This window comes from Megalops cyprinoides, chromosome 1 (assembly GCF_013368585.1).
Source record: "Megalops cyprinoides isolate fMegCyp1 chromosome 1, fMegCyp1.pri, whole genome shotgun sequence".
Lineage (NCBI taxonomy): Eukaryota > Metazoa > Chordata > Actinopteri > Elopiformes > Megalopidae > Megalops > Megalops cyprinoides.
In genome coordinates this window covers 57,258,739-57,272,302 of record NC_050583.1, presented here as the reverse complement: position 1 = coordinate 57,272,302, position 13,564 = coordinate 57,258,739, and the positions used below count along the sequence as shown (strand labels likewise).

The window sequence follows — 13,564 nt, the reverse complement described above, 5'->3', positions numbered from 1 at the left end:
CAAGGGATCACGTTTGTATTTAATTCCTTGTTTTTCCAGCACACATTTGTTTTAAATTGTGAGTGCACATGAGATTTGTAATATGACTTTTGTTTGTAATGACGGCAAATATTCCTTGGTGAATGAATACACATGCATAAATCTGATGTCATGCATACATCACAGCAAGGAGGCTGTGTTGGGTAGCCACACACACAGTACACTAACACTTAGTGTGGATTTTAGCATGCCCTCACTGGGCCACTGATTCCACAGCACATTTCAAATGTCTGATTTTAGTCTGAATCCTCATTCACTTTATAAAATGTAACTGACTGAAGCTTCAGAAGCTAGACCTTGAGATAAAAGCCAGCCTGTTTTTTAGCCAAATTGACTGGGTTGTCCCAAGAGGTCTCAGCTGCAGCAGTGTCCAGACTTTAAAAAGTTGCATACACCTAACAAACATGTTTTTGAGTGTGAATAGAAGGGTGGAGTGGATACTAGTTAGAAGCGTTCATATTTGTGTTCCATTTGTGTCTAGTTTGTTGCAAGATTCCAGTTGGTTGTTTGGAACTTTACTTGGGTTTTTCCAAAATGAAGATTGCTCAACATCTGGCTTTTATTTTGTCCATGCAACAACATAATTTATCTCTTTTTTGAAGAAGAACAGGGAACAATACATGGCAGTATGTACAGCAAAACCACAAATATAAATGAAAAACAACAAAATAATAAAAAAAAAAAACAATTTCTCAGTTGACAGCTGGCGTCTGATGTCACTCTGCTTGGATTTTTTGAATCAGTCTTCAGTGCCGGCACCGACACCCGCCTGCGCCAGATTTCATATATCGATTGATTGTTTTTCGCCAGCGAGACGTTTTTTGTCCTAAAATAAACACTTAATAAACAAACTAAAATGTTTTATTCCCTTGAAGAGAGACCCAACACTAACATTACAACAAACCAATGGCTGGAACATGTGGTATTTAGCGTCTGATTTGCGTAAGTATCCCATGTGGATGTGTCAAACCAATCATAGACGACCCTTACGTCATCTCTCATGCGGTCATGACGTATGTCCGGAAGTGACGCCGGACGCGCTGTATTCAAACTTGTTTTCAACAAGGAAGCAGGTGTAGAAAGCCGTTTCCATTTGATGTCTCGTCGAGCGTTTATTGTGATGCAGTAGCAATTTACAACAAAAACAACAGGGTGAGTTCCTTTTTACAAACACCAATATGTTATTTTGTTTTGTTGTTTATTTTGTGAGCGTGTGACGGATAATTAGAGCTAGATAGGGATCTAAATAATTCCGAGCAGACTCTATTGCTAACTAACGTTAATTGTACCTTGTGAATTACCTCAAGTTCAACTAGCCGTCTATTATTCAGGTGGCCAACTCCATTTAGTACAATGCAAATGAGTAATTTCCCCTGCATTTTCAGCTACGTAGTTCACAGAAGGCGATCTGAAACCCTTTATTATAAAGTGAATACAAAGAAGCAAGGGAGTGATTGATGGTGGGTTGGCTTACTAGCTAGCTAGCTGTCTTGCCCAGCGTGGTGAACCGGTTTTGTGGAATATGTTGGTAAATTGTATTTGTTGTAAGTTAGCTAGATTGAAGGTGGTTAGCTAACGATCAGTTCTTCTGAGACCCCACCCGGATACTTAACTAGGTATCTAGTTAGCTGTGTGTATTTCCACTTTCACTATGAGTATGCATTTGGTTTAACCGTCAAAACGCTTTATTTCAGGAAACACTCCAGTGATGGCAGCCAAAAACGCTAAAGAAACGATCGCCAACAAGATTGGGCTAAAGCTGACAGGGTCGAAGGCTGAAATAGAAGTTGAAAAACTCAAAAAGGAAAATGCACTCCTGAAAAAGACATTGGATGAAATGGCCAATCGAAAAGGAAAGCTAACCGATTCAGATAAAAACAAGCTTTTAGAGGTAACGGTAAACTTTTTTGTTTAAACTTTATCATATTGTGAAAATGAATAATATTAGATCATTCATCTTAATCACTAAGATGTGAAAGAATATTATTGTCAAAACTAGCTCCTGGTTTTCTCCTCACCCCCGCTCGCTCCACGCACTGTTAACCTTGAGTTGTTGATATTTAATTTATGGCTCGCTACAAAGACACATGCATTCGCTCACAATTTAATGTAGGAATATTACAATTACAATTGTAATGTGATTATGAAGATGAATGAATTGTCTTAATGGATGGCGTGGTGCTTTTGCCTCCTTCACCAATGACAAAGCATAACACTTAAAAATAAATACTGCTTCAAGTAATCAATTAGGAATCTTATGGGCAGATATTCAGTGAGTCCAAAATTTTGTCTCACCCCCGGTTTGAATTTTATGTTGCTCATTTAGATCATACATCAGTTTTGAGCTATATAGATCACTCATCTTCCTTTTTAAAATGACACGCCCTAGATTCCTGGGCCTCCTGATCTAAAACACATTTTGCTGTTGTGTTTAGACTGGTTACTGACGTGAAAATGTAAATACTTAAATGTATCTGGGTTATTTTTTCTTATTTTCAGAGAATTCTTTCTCTTGAGACTTTGCGTGAGAAAAACTCCCAGCAACTCTTGGCCAAGGATCAGGAAATAGCAAAACTGAGACAGCAGCTTCGATCAGAAGGTGGTGAGATTGTAGCCTCACTACAATCCCAGCTGGACCAAAAAACCAAGGAGGCAGAGAGGAGAGAGAAACTTGTTCAGTCTCTCTCAGAGGAGACTAAAAATGTGAAAAACAAGTTGGTCGCTGTTTCTGCCAGATGCCAGGAGCTTGAAAACAGATTTGGTAAACAGGATCCGGGTGTCCAGGTACATCTTTCATGTTTGGTTGTATAATAACAGGGAGAGAATCTGTCAACCCCCCTGTTTGTACCAACACATTATTACAGTTCCGTCTTTAATAATGTGTTTGTACACTAGGTGGCAGCATTCGAATTGACAATGTTTTCAGCATCTCTTCTCCAATGTCCTGATTTCCCTTCTTTGGTACTCTAATATGTATTGTTTCTGGAAGTGTTTCCACTATTGATAGAATGACTTGTATTGTTAGTTTTTTGTGTAACGTTATATAAATGTTAAACGATAGTTAATTTTGACTTATGGATATATATACCTTGAACCCTGAATTTTCTGTTCATGTAACAGCTTATTGAGCAAGATTGTCCAAAGTTAAAGAAATCAGCGGTTGTTTGAACTAGGTACTAGGGTACCAGCAGCATAACTTATTATTGATTTTTTTTTTTTTTTTTTTTTTTAAAGCACTACATTTTCACAGAAAATGTTGGTGATGCTGGCATTAGATCACACATTTTCACAGCTCCAGATCCGAAATGCCAAATATACTTAAAACTCCAAATAACTTTCAAACCAGAATAATACCGTCTTGTTGGTTTTAATATGTCACTGAAGTTGCACATTTGTTTGTGCAATTAACTGAGCAAGGAAATTATGCTTTGGTAACTGCACTGAAACATTTTTAGAGCACAAAGACTGATGGCCAGGTCCCTCCCACTGATGTTGCTACGATCCAGGAACACTTGCGTGATGTAAGTATTTTGGTATTATGTGACTACTTTTTTGTTGTTGCTGCTGCTGTTTTTATGACGTTTCAGACTGCTTTGTGCACAGCACTCTCAGTACTTGTTGTGCAGCCCACCAGAATAACGGCATATTTTGTGGCCTTTTTCTTTTTTCTTTTTTCTGTTTTCTTCCTCTGTTAAGGCTCTGGAGAAGAACCAGCAGTGGCTCGTTTACGACCAGCAGCGAGAGGCCTATGTCAAGGCAGTCCTGGCAAGGACACTTGAGCTGGAGCAGCAATTAAACCAAGCCAACCATGCACTCCAACAGCAACACAAAGAGGGCAATTCAGAGGGTATGAAAGCGGGGTGCCGAGAAGTTTAATGCAATGCGGGAAGTGGCTGTTGCTTCGCTTTAAAGTAAAAGGCCCGTTTATACTCCCCAAACCCTGAAATTCTTTATGTAGAAAAGGCCAATTTTACACCTGAATAACCCCCACCAGGCCCAGCTTACTTGCAACCTTTCACTCCATGGAGTTAACATACCAGACTTTATATTTGTCCCCAAAAGAGTTTTCTGCATAGTACTAAAAAGTGAGTGTGATGCACTTTGATACAGTTTATTCTGAGGCCCTCTTACATGAATATCGCTTATGTAATGCTTTAGTAATACATTTCTTTAAATCTCTTTGTTTCCCCAGAGGAAAAGTCTGGCCAAATGCAAGCGCATTACGACAAGCTTTTGCTAACCGCCAAAAAGGATCTGGAATGGCAGAAGGAGCAGGTGGCCCAGGCGCGGGGAGAGGCCGCCGATTTTAGGAGGAAGTACGAGGACAAGCTGAACGAGCTGGAGGAAGTGAGACAGGAGCTCCACGGAGAGCGAATGAGCGGCAGGAAGTGTGTGGAGGAGGAGAGGAAGAGCTCGGCGGAGAGGGGCGAGCGGCTGAGGGCCGAGCTGGAGAGCGTCGACGCCAGACTGGCGGAGGAGAGGAAGCGCTCGGCCGACCTTCTTTTGCAGGTACAACAAAAGTCGAAAAAAGCACGCGCAAACCCACAAAGCCACCGCATGCGTGCGCTATCCCGTGATAGCCACGTTTTGCTTGTTGTGCAAGAAGTGTGTGTGTGCTGTGGAACCCATGGCTCAGAACACTTAATGTGATGTAATGACCCCTCCCTAACCCCAACACATTCTGATCCCAGGAAAATGTTTGCATAATTGGTTATCGTGTCATTTTTAATTCATCTGCAGAAAGGTACATATCTTTTAGCAGGATCCCTGTTGTTTTTATTTCTGCACATTATGAGCAAGTGTGCACCGTAGAACATTTGTGTGCTTGTTTTTAAAAGGTGAATCTGCTTCAGAAATCTCTGTTAAATCAGCATGAGGGACAGAAGAGAATTGCCGCATTGGAGCAGCAGGTACTGATGATGTCACAGGATGGCACTTTCTTCCTGTCCATCACGCCATCATGCACTACATTTGTGAAGTAAACCCAATCTAAAAGTAGTTAATTTAAAAGTTGAATAGTAAAAGTTCATTTAGATTGAACATGTGAAATACTCCAGCCTCCTACCTGCATATAACATGAATCATTTAGAATTATCTGTATGATGTGAACATGCATATTTTTAAAAGTTACTTGTCATTTCAGATGTGTTGAGGTGTATGCATTGTATTTGTTTCTGCATCTTTGGATTCTGTCACTAGATCCAGATGTCTGCCAAAGAGTTTGAGAATGAAAAACTTGACCGTCAGAGTTTACAGCACCAGTTGCAAAAAGTTCTGAAAGAACTGCGTAAAGCAAGAGAGCAAATAACAAAACTGGAGTCAGGCGTAAGTACAGTGAAAATTAAGAAGTGATCATTTGATCATGTTTCGAAGATGGAATGGATTCATCATTTGTTTCGCTTCCCCATTTTAATCTTAGAAACAGCCGAAGGAATCCCGCTTTTCTGAACCGACGTCCTACGACAGACTACAGTTTGAGAGGCTATCGATTGACGATCCTGTGTTGAGCCACACGTCACCTTCCAGAATCCCGAACCTTCTGGACGAGAGTTTCCTTGAGTGTCCAGAGTGCAGAACCCAGTATCCCACCAGTCAGCATCGGGAATTGCTTGCACACATCGACTACTGTATGTCTGCTTCTATGAAATAAGGGACGAGAACATCTGTTTTGCCTTTACTTAATTTGGGATGCTTTTATTTAGGCGTTTATATATATATATATGTATGGTGCAAAAAGTGGCAATCTACTGATTCATTTGCGACACCTTAAAGGCCTCATCTATCCATTTTGCCCATTGTTTTCACAGCTGTGTCATCCTGTACATTTAAATGACAGGGTTTTCATAACGTCACAAGGAACTGGCGTTTTCTAAATGGCATGCAATTTCCACTCCAGTACATGTTTATATTCATTGTATTGTAGGCACATCCGTAAAGCTTTCTAAAGATACATACTTTGCATATAAAAATATATATATTTTTTCTAATTTATGGATTTAATCTTTATTTAAGGTCGGGTTTCTGTTTTCTTTATAGGCTTATTCAAAGGGTTTCTTGGGCTGAGAATAGTTTATCTAAAACTCATCTAAATGTATGGGTTTCGGAGTGCCAAATAAAGTACTGTATGGGTTTTTGATTTTATTACCTTGCCTTTGGGCCTTTGGAGGACTTGATTTTGGCTGTAGATTGTGTAGGCCGTTTTCAGTTTAACTTTGTGCTGTGCAGGACACACAAGTGTTTAAGTATACAAGAGCTGCACTTAATTCTTTTGATCTGCACATCTCTGTCCTTAACCTTTGGGGTGAACTAAGAGTGCAGTCCACGTCTTTTAAAAATAACACTGCTGTGTAGATCAGCAAAGCGTTGCTGTGTTCATTGCTTCAAATCTGGGTATAGGGTACACTTCCAACAGACGAGCCCTGACTTTGCAAACCAGATTTACATCTACAATTAGATTGCATAATTAAATCCTAGTATTAGACTATTTAAGGCAAAGGATTAAGATAGCTGCTCAAGGCTAGTGAGAAGATGCCAAGGTTTCCTTGGTTCAGACAAGGCTTTTCAGCAGAATGTGATCAAATGAGTTTAACTTGGGTTACTGCATTAGGAGATGCCTAAACTGATAAAACCAGCCTACCAATGGTTTTGAGGAATTGCTCAAAAGTATTGTGTTCACTAAAAGTTGATTATATGACAATAGTCAAAAGATTGTTAAATTTATTTTTGGTAATTCAACATTTAGAGAGCTACAGGTTTTTTTGGTTAAATATTTGTGAAAAGAAAATGACTCTTTCAGAGTACTAAGTTCATCAGGTAGAGAAAGCAGGAATATTGTCGAATGGACCTTAAAATGATAGCAGGCTTTTTGTCTTTCTGATTAATTTTGTGTTATATTTTATTGACTGTTGTACTCCATCATCTACCAGAATATATATCTCTGTTCTGCTGTAAATGTCCTACGCACTGTATGAAGGGATGTAAGAAACTGAAATAAAGGAAACTTCTCCATCCAAGATGTTCATTAAAGTGTTTGTTGAGGTGTCTCTCTGTTTATGGCAGTAGTGATATTTCAGCAGCGCGGCCTGAAGAGACCGCTTCTGTTTTTGCGGCTGAGGTTTTCGCTGGCTTGCTTTTGTGTTCCGGGACATTACCTTCACCGGGCATGATTCATGAGCTCTGGTTTAGTCATTGTGAGGAGGTGCAGCAGAAATCCATTGGGGATTATTACCTTGTGTTATTATTACCTGTGTTCGTGTCCCTACTTCGTGTGTCTTTTTTTCCATGGCGCGTTTTGTTTTCAACTTTGTATCCACACAAAGTGTCTTGCATTCTGGGTTCAGAGGGAAAGCAGAATTCCAAACCGAACCAAAGCGTTAGCCATTTAGTGTATGCATATACTGTGTATAACAGACTAGCACATCTGGGTCGAACACCTTTATTTCACTCACGGTGCAGTCCAACCCTTTGAATTTGTATAGGTATGGCCCACTCGTCTGAACTATCCAGCTTTTATAAGATCCATCTGCATAGTTGATAAGTTTCTTCTTTTTGTGATTTGAGTGTCAGCCGTGAATAAGGTTTAGCATTTGTACAGTGAACTGAACACAAATGCACTGCTCTTCAGTATTAAATGGTGACCGATAAAAGGAAATTATTTCTTTAAAATGTAACTAAAATGTGGCTTGGACTGATTTAGTCATTCAGAGGATTTTGAAAGAGTCAAGCCATGATACCTCACTGCACACCTATTGATGATGACAGTAGACCATAGTTAGCAATTGAAGAGGCTTGCTTCTTGAACCCGATTATAGGTGGAGGTATCACATACTATCAGTCACTGACTCATATGAGCCACTGATTCACTCACTGCTTCATTGAAATTCCCTAATAACAGATGAGAGCACCAGTTTGAGGTTCATGAAACCTCACTCTCATCACTGCACTCCTGCTGGGCAAGACTATACACTCCACCCCATTCTCCTACCTGGTCCAGTTCTGCTCTGGACTCCATTCTTTACAACACTGAGGCACAGCTTGACCCTCAGTGGCTTTGCTGCACTGTTTGTGTGGCACCCTTAAACAGTAGGTGACACCAACCCTGATTCGCTCCTCCTACCTCTCAGTTAACAGATTTTTATCCAGTTTTGTGCTTTTGTAAAGCATCACAGATGATGCTTTACAAACAACATGACACACTTTTGATGTTATTTTAATATTTTATTTTACAAAGTGGTTCCAGCTTACATTAAAATAGCTTTCAGTCCTATGAGCTGCTTTTCACTAAGTTCAGAAAACAGTTTCAGAAATGTTAATCAGATTTATAGCAAAGGCACCATATACTGATGGTAGTTATTAAAGCTGAAGTTGTTTCATTTGCTAATATTTAGTTGTGATTGGTGGAAAAAATTTCAACAAACGTTTGGAGTTTTATTTGTAGCTTGACAGTATCACAGTATTTTCTAGGTAGTGCTGAATCAGCTGCTTTCACAGAACCCTGCAAAACAAGAAAAAAATATCATTTATGAACATGTGATTGCATTTTTTAATAGTGTGATTCTTTATCTATAAAATTATTCAACCAAACAATGCTTTTATATATCTAAATAAATGGATCAGTAAGCCTGAGGTGAAAATTCCTCTTGATCTTCCAGGATTTGAGACTGAAAGTCTTATTTTTCTTGACAACAGTGATAAACATTTCTGAATTCTGAAAGGTACAATATTACCTACAATTAATTCCTATAAATAATCAATAACGCTAATCACTGCGACAATGAAAATGCCTCCCATCTCTGATCACTCTGCATATCCAAGGAAGCTCTTTGTGACTCATATTTGCACTACAAAAAGGGTGTTGACTTACCATTGTGAGAAACACGCCTGTACTTCCCGAGCAAGCAAAGTTCCTGTTTCTTCTGGGTGACGATCTTCTGGTCCTCAGGTCTCAGGCCGGTGGGGTGACGGGAGAAGATGAAGGAGTAGCTGTCCAGGCAGGTGCCATCATAGTCCACCTGGCGGCAGGAGTAGTGGATGGCATAGTTGTCGTAGTCAGTGTCAATGACCCAGTGGTCATCATCTGCGGGGAACCACAAAAATGGTGAGAAACGATATCAGATAAACCTTTGATCGATCAATAGCATCATGCCCATTGCATCAATCAGTGTGACCTGCTCTTATCTAGCTTTTAGCCTTAGATTCACATATGATTTGCTAAAACCTACTACCATCACTAATCCCACCACCCTTTGGAATAGTGCACATAGTATTCAGCTATATTTTGTACATGTTTGCCTTACATCCAGTCTGAAGATATGAAGCTGCTCCCCAGTATCTCATCTTGAACTTTGCAGGATTATCGCTGTCTTCAAATGTGGCAAACATGTTTGCACAGAGCTCCCAGTTACTGGAATAATAAAAATCAGAAATAACAAGAGACAAAATTAGTGATTGCTTGCAGCAGCAGTGATTGCAAAAGGAGAAGAGGCTTCTAACGTCATTGATATTTGATGCGGTAATACAGCTACTTTCCAATCCAAATTGAATGTACTTTTGTAAGATGCTCTAGGCAAGAGCATCTGCCAAATGAATAAATGTAACAATAAAGACTGCTAACTGAACTCACTTCAGGATGATAACCCTCCCTTTGGCAGTGGCTGTCATTTTCCCATCATTTTCCAGAGTGAAATGAGCTACAATGTTATCCAGCAGAAACAGTCCAATGGGATCCTTTTTGGCCACAGCGTACCATGTTCCTGTATACTGGAAGATTTACAGAGAGCACAGTGTAAAATATGCAAAGTATACGCAAAAGCTGGCGCATAGACATACAGACTCATTCAGAAACAGAAATGATTGCATCTTTGGCTATATGAAGTGCAGTGTATCTCTGTGTTGCCTACCCTTGTTCGGTCAAAATTCTTCATCACTGAGATGTTCTGCAGCGTGCAATCCTGTGCCCAGCACGTAGCCAGGACGCAGAGGGCTGCTAAAATCCGGAACATTCTGCTGCTGTCCTGGATCCAGGAGATTCTGATCTGAAATAAAAAAAAACAGTCTGCCGTCATAAAGGGTACTTCTTACGAGAAAAATACTTCTTACTGTGTCCATTTACAGCAGTTTAAAGGAGCTCCTTTTTTCCATTATTGTCTCAGATCCCTCTGTATTTGCATGCAAAGAGAAAGTAGAGGGGCTGCTCTTTTTTCCATCCTGTGGGCAACTGAAATGTAATAAACAAGCCTTGCTTTTAGCAGAGAGAGTACCTGGAAGGACAAGTCTCAGGAGAGGTTCAGCGAGTTGCTGAGGTCCCGCAGCCAGAGGTTGGACTTATATAGAGGCCGTCGTCGTCGTTGTTTCGTAATCCCACCTGGATATCTGAGACTGCCCTCACATCTCTGCTTTTATGGCGTAAACATTTATGTAACTCCAGAGTCTCATATGGGCTGGTGCGCCCCATGAATCTGACCCCTGCTCAGGGGAAAAAGCTGTTTTTTCTGGATGTCTGGTTGATTATGAAAGGCTGGCTGCATCTCACGCCAGGAAAACATCTGGTATACAATGAATCTTACCGTCGTCCAACTGCACTCAAGATCCCCTTAAATAAATCACTCCCCTAACATGTTTTGCCTGGACAGCGCAAGGACCCAAGAATGTTAAGACTTCAAACTGCAGATAATGCATGTCTCAGCTCACATGCCAGACACTTTCGTTCTGCACAGCTGCAGTTATTTTGGCATGGGTATCAATTAACTCACAATCTATGTAATCTCTCTCCCAGTAATCTGCTAATTCATGGGAAAATGATCCAGTTTGCAATTACTTTAGGAAATTGTACAATTTCCTCCCAATGGACCATTTAAGATGGTGATGTTCCAACAGGAATTAATGTTTTTCGGGATGTCAGCATTTAGACAGACACTCTTTCTGCTGGAGCTTGCTGGGTGCAGTCAAAGGCTCCGCACTTATTAGAGATAAGAGTTACATCACGAGTCCAGGTGGAGGAGTTCTGTCAAGCATGCTGCACGCGGAGTGCAGCAAATCTAATAGAAACAGGTGTTGTCACTTATTTCTAAGACTGTCAATTTCATACATTCTGCTTGTGGAGACAAGTTAGAGGCAACACAAAGAATGTGTTGCGTGTTCATGTTCCCTCATATACAGTACAGTTTGTGTTACAGAAACATTGGCACTTTTAAAGGAGACCTGTTCTGTCTTGAATCGGTCTTGTTTTTTCTTAGTTCACTTTAGTTCATAGTTCATATAAGTGTGTGTTTTTGGGCATGTTTTATTTGTTTGTTAAAAAACTTAATAAAGCCACACCCTAGTGTCTGTACAGTTTTCCCTTTGAATATTATTCTACTCGTTGGATCTGTGCACACAATGTCATGTTCTAATGTTCTAAGTGACTTTTAAGTGATTAATACCGCTACTTTAACAACGGTATTATGAACTTGTCAAAGTAAATGGATTTGCAGGTTTAAAAATGAACTCAATGGAAATATATTAAAAATCCTTTGTAAAGGAATTAATAATGCAGATGAAATTAACAGTCAGCAGGAGGTGAATGTGCATGAAGGCAGGCTGTTGGCAGCATGAGGTGTTTTGGATAGCCTGTGGCTTAGCAGTTACGAGTTATTGACCTCAGGGTTGAGTATAAAATGTCAGGATGAAAACTGTTGATGAGCCCCTAAGCAAGGTACTTTTACCCCAGTTACTGAAGTTAAAAATCTGTTTACGTAAGTCTTGGTGGGTGGGTGGTGAGGCATTAAATCCAACCCCTATGGCATATTGTCAAAAACTTGTGAATGACACATTTGTTTCCTTTACTCATTAATAAGGGTTGCCAATATATATAATTTATATATTCAGCCAATAGCTATTTTATGCACTACAGGTCACACAGTACACTACAATGGAGTGGTGACTCATTAGAGGATAGGCACCACTTTATCTAAATCATCTAAGCAACTTGTATGCACTTGGCGAAATTTCAGGGTGCCTGGAGGCGATGAGATAATGTCAGCTAATGACATGGCTGGGATGAAAAGCAGGCTCAGTTTGTGCTGAAGTCAAGTGCCTTTACCACAAACCTGCTCATGAGCCCTTAAAAAATGTATGTATACAGTAAAAGGTTTGGACACACCTGATTAAGATAATGGGAAACATGCATTCAAACACATTTTGATCTAAAGACTTATGCTTAAATGCTTGAAATTTGTTTCTTAGATAAATATAAATAGTGAAGCTGATGCCTATGTATGAATTCCTTTCTAAAGAAAATTAATTAAAAAATTTTTTTTTTTGGCTACAAATGTAAAATATGAGATAGTTTTCATTTGTTTAACACTTTTTTGGTCATTGCATAATTCCATTTGTGTTATTTCATAGTTTTGATGTCTTTACTATTATTCTAAAATGTGAAAAATAGTAAAAACAATGAAAAACCCTTCTTTGAGGTGTGTCTAAATTTTTGACTGGTATTGTGCAATTATATATATATATATATATATATATATATTTTAGTGCTGTGGTACACAGATGCAGAAATTTAATGAAAACTATATCTAGGTCTCTTCCCAGACTAAGTTTTTAAGCAAAGAAAACCTTTCACTGAACTGTTATTTAGCAAGTATATTGATTGGGGGCGGCAATACAAACAAATAGTCAGGGGTTTATCAATGTTGTAATTTAAAAAAAAACAGTAAGTAAGGAATACAGAACTGAACTGTGCAATCTTTATGTGTGATCAGTGTCCTTCAATGAGCCAGAGGCCCGCAGCCCCCAAAAGACCTTAGCTCTGTCAATACGAACTTGCAGTGAGCTTTTATGTAACCTGGTTCAGTAATAAATCCTTTCTTGAGGAATGCTTGGGGTGCTACAGTGAGGGCAGTTTACATCTGTCATCGTCAGGATTTGGAAAATTTGCCTCAAAGCTAGTTAAGCAAACACAGCAATTGTATGTACTGCATGAGGATAACAGTATAATTGCACAGCACATAAAAAGCAGCATATAATGCCAAGGCTCTTTCAAGTTGAGATGACACGTTGGTCATAAATTCAGCAAAGGATCCTTGTGTGCTGTAATGTGTGACGAACAGCAGGCCAACAGCGCTCTGAGGGCTTCCTTGCACAGATACGTGGTTGCTCATCAGCATCTCTCATGGCTGCAGGCATCCAGGATTCTGCTCAGTGCAAAGAGGCCGCTGCTATATGAACAGGTGGTAAAGGGAGACCAGCCATCTTAAATGCCCTGACACAAATCGCCTGGGAGAATGCTGATCCTGTGCATGGCATTGAGCTGCGCTCCTCATGCCAAAACTGGACTTGTCTCTAAAGACAAGGCTGACGGTCCTAAAGAACATTAGCCTGCGCTATCTGCTCATGCAAATTCTTTCATTTGCTGGTCTTTCCCATGGCTGAGGTACAGGGAAAAAACAGGGTATGTGCAATCTGACAGTGCAGCAAGTACATATTACATACTTTACTATCTTGATCTTTGTTATAAGAAAAGTGTAACTTGCACAGATGG

At 39.8% G+C, this 13,564-nt stretch overlaps 2 protein-coding genes across 2 annotated transcripts; one reads left to right on the top strand and one right to left on the bottom strand.

Moving 5' to 3' along the window:
* Positions 1 to 1,114: 1,114 nt before the first annotated feature.
* cep55l (centrosomal protein 55 like) lies at positions 1,115 to 5,870 on the top strand. Its single transcript, XM_036550383.1, has 9 exons — positions 1,115 to 1,191; positions 1,734 to 1,930; positions 2,539 to 2,823; positions 3,495 to 3,560; positions 3,736 to 3,886; positions 4,232 to 4,548; positions 4,878 to 4,949; positions 5,239 to 5,364; positions 5,459 to 5,870. The coding sequence occupies exons 2-9, from the start codon at positions 1,748 to 1,750 to the stop codon at positions 5,687 to 5,689; spliced, it is 1,431 nt and encodes a 476-aa protein (XP_036406276.1). The 5' UTR covers positions 1,115 to 1,191; positions 1,734 to 1,747; the 3' UTR covers positions 5,690 to 5,870.
* A 2,575-nt stretch (positions 5,871 to 8,445) lies between these two features.
* On the bottom strand, positions 8,446 to 10,393 carry rbp4 (retinol binding protein 4, plasma). The gene is made up of 6 exons (XM_036530857.1): positions 10,299 to 10,393; positions 9,939 to 10,073; positions 9,662 to 9,798; positions 9,336 to 9,442; positions 8,903 to 9,115; positions 8,446 to 8,533 (listed from the first exon to the last, which is right to left on the bottom strand). Exons 2-6 carry the CDS (start codon positions 10,038 to 10,040, stop codon positions 8,514 to 8,516), a joined length of 579 nt encoding a protein of 192 aa, XP_036386750.1. The 5' UTR covers positions 10,041 to 10,073; positions 10,299 to 10,393; the 3' UTR covers positions 8,446 to 8,513.
* Positions 10,394 to 13,564: the final 3,171 nt, after the last annotated feature.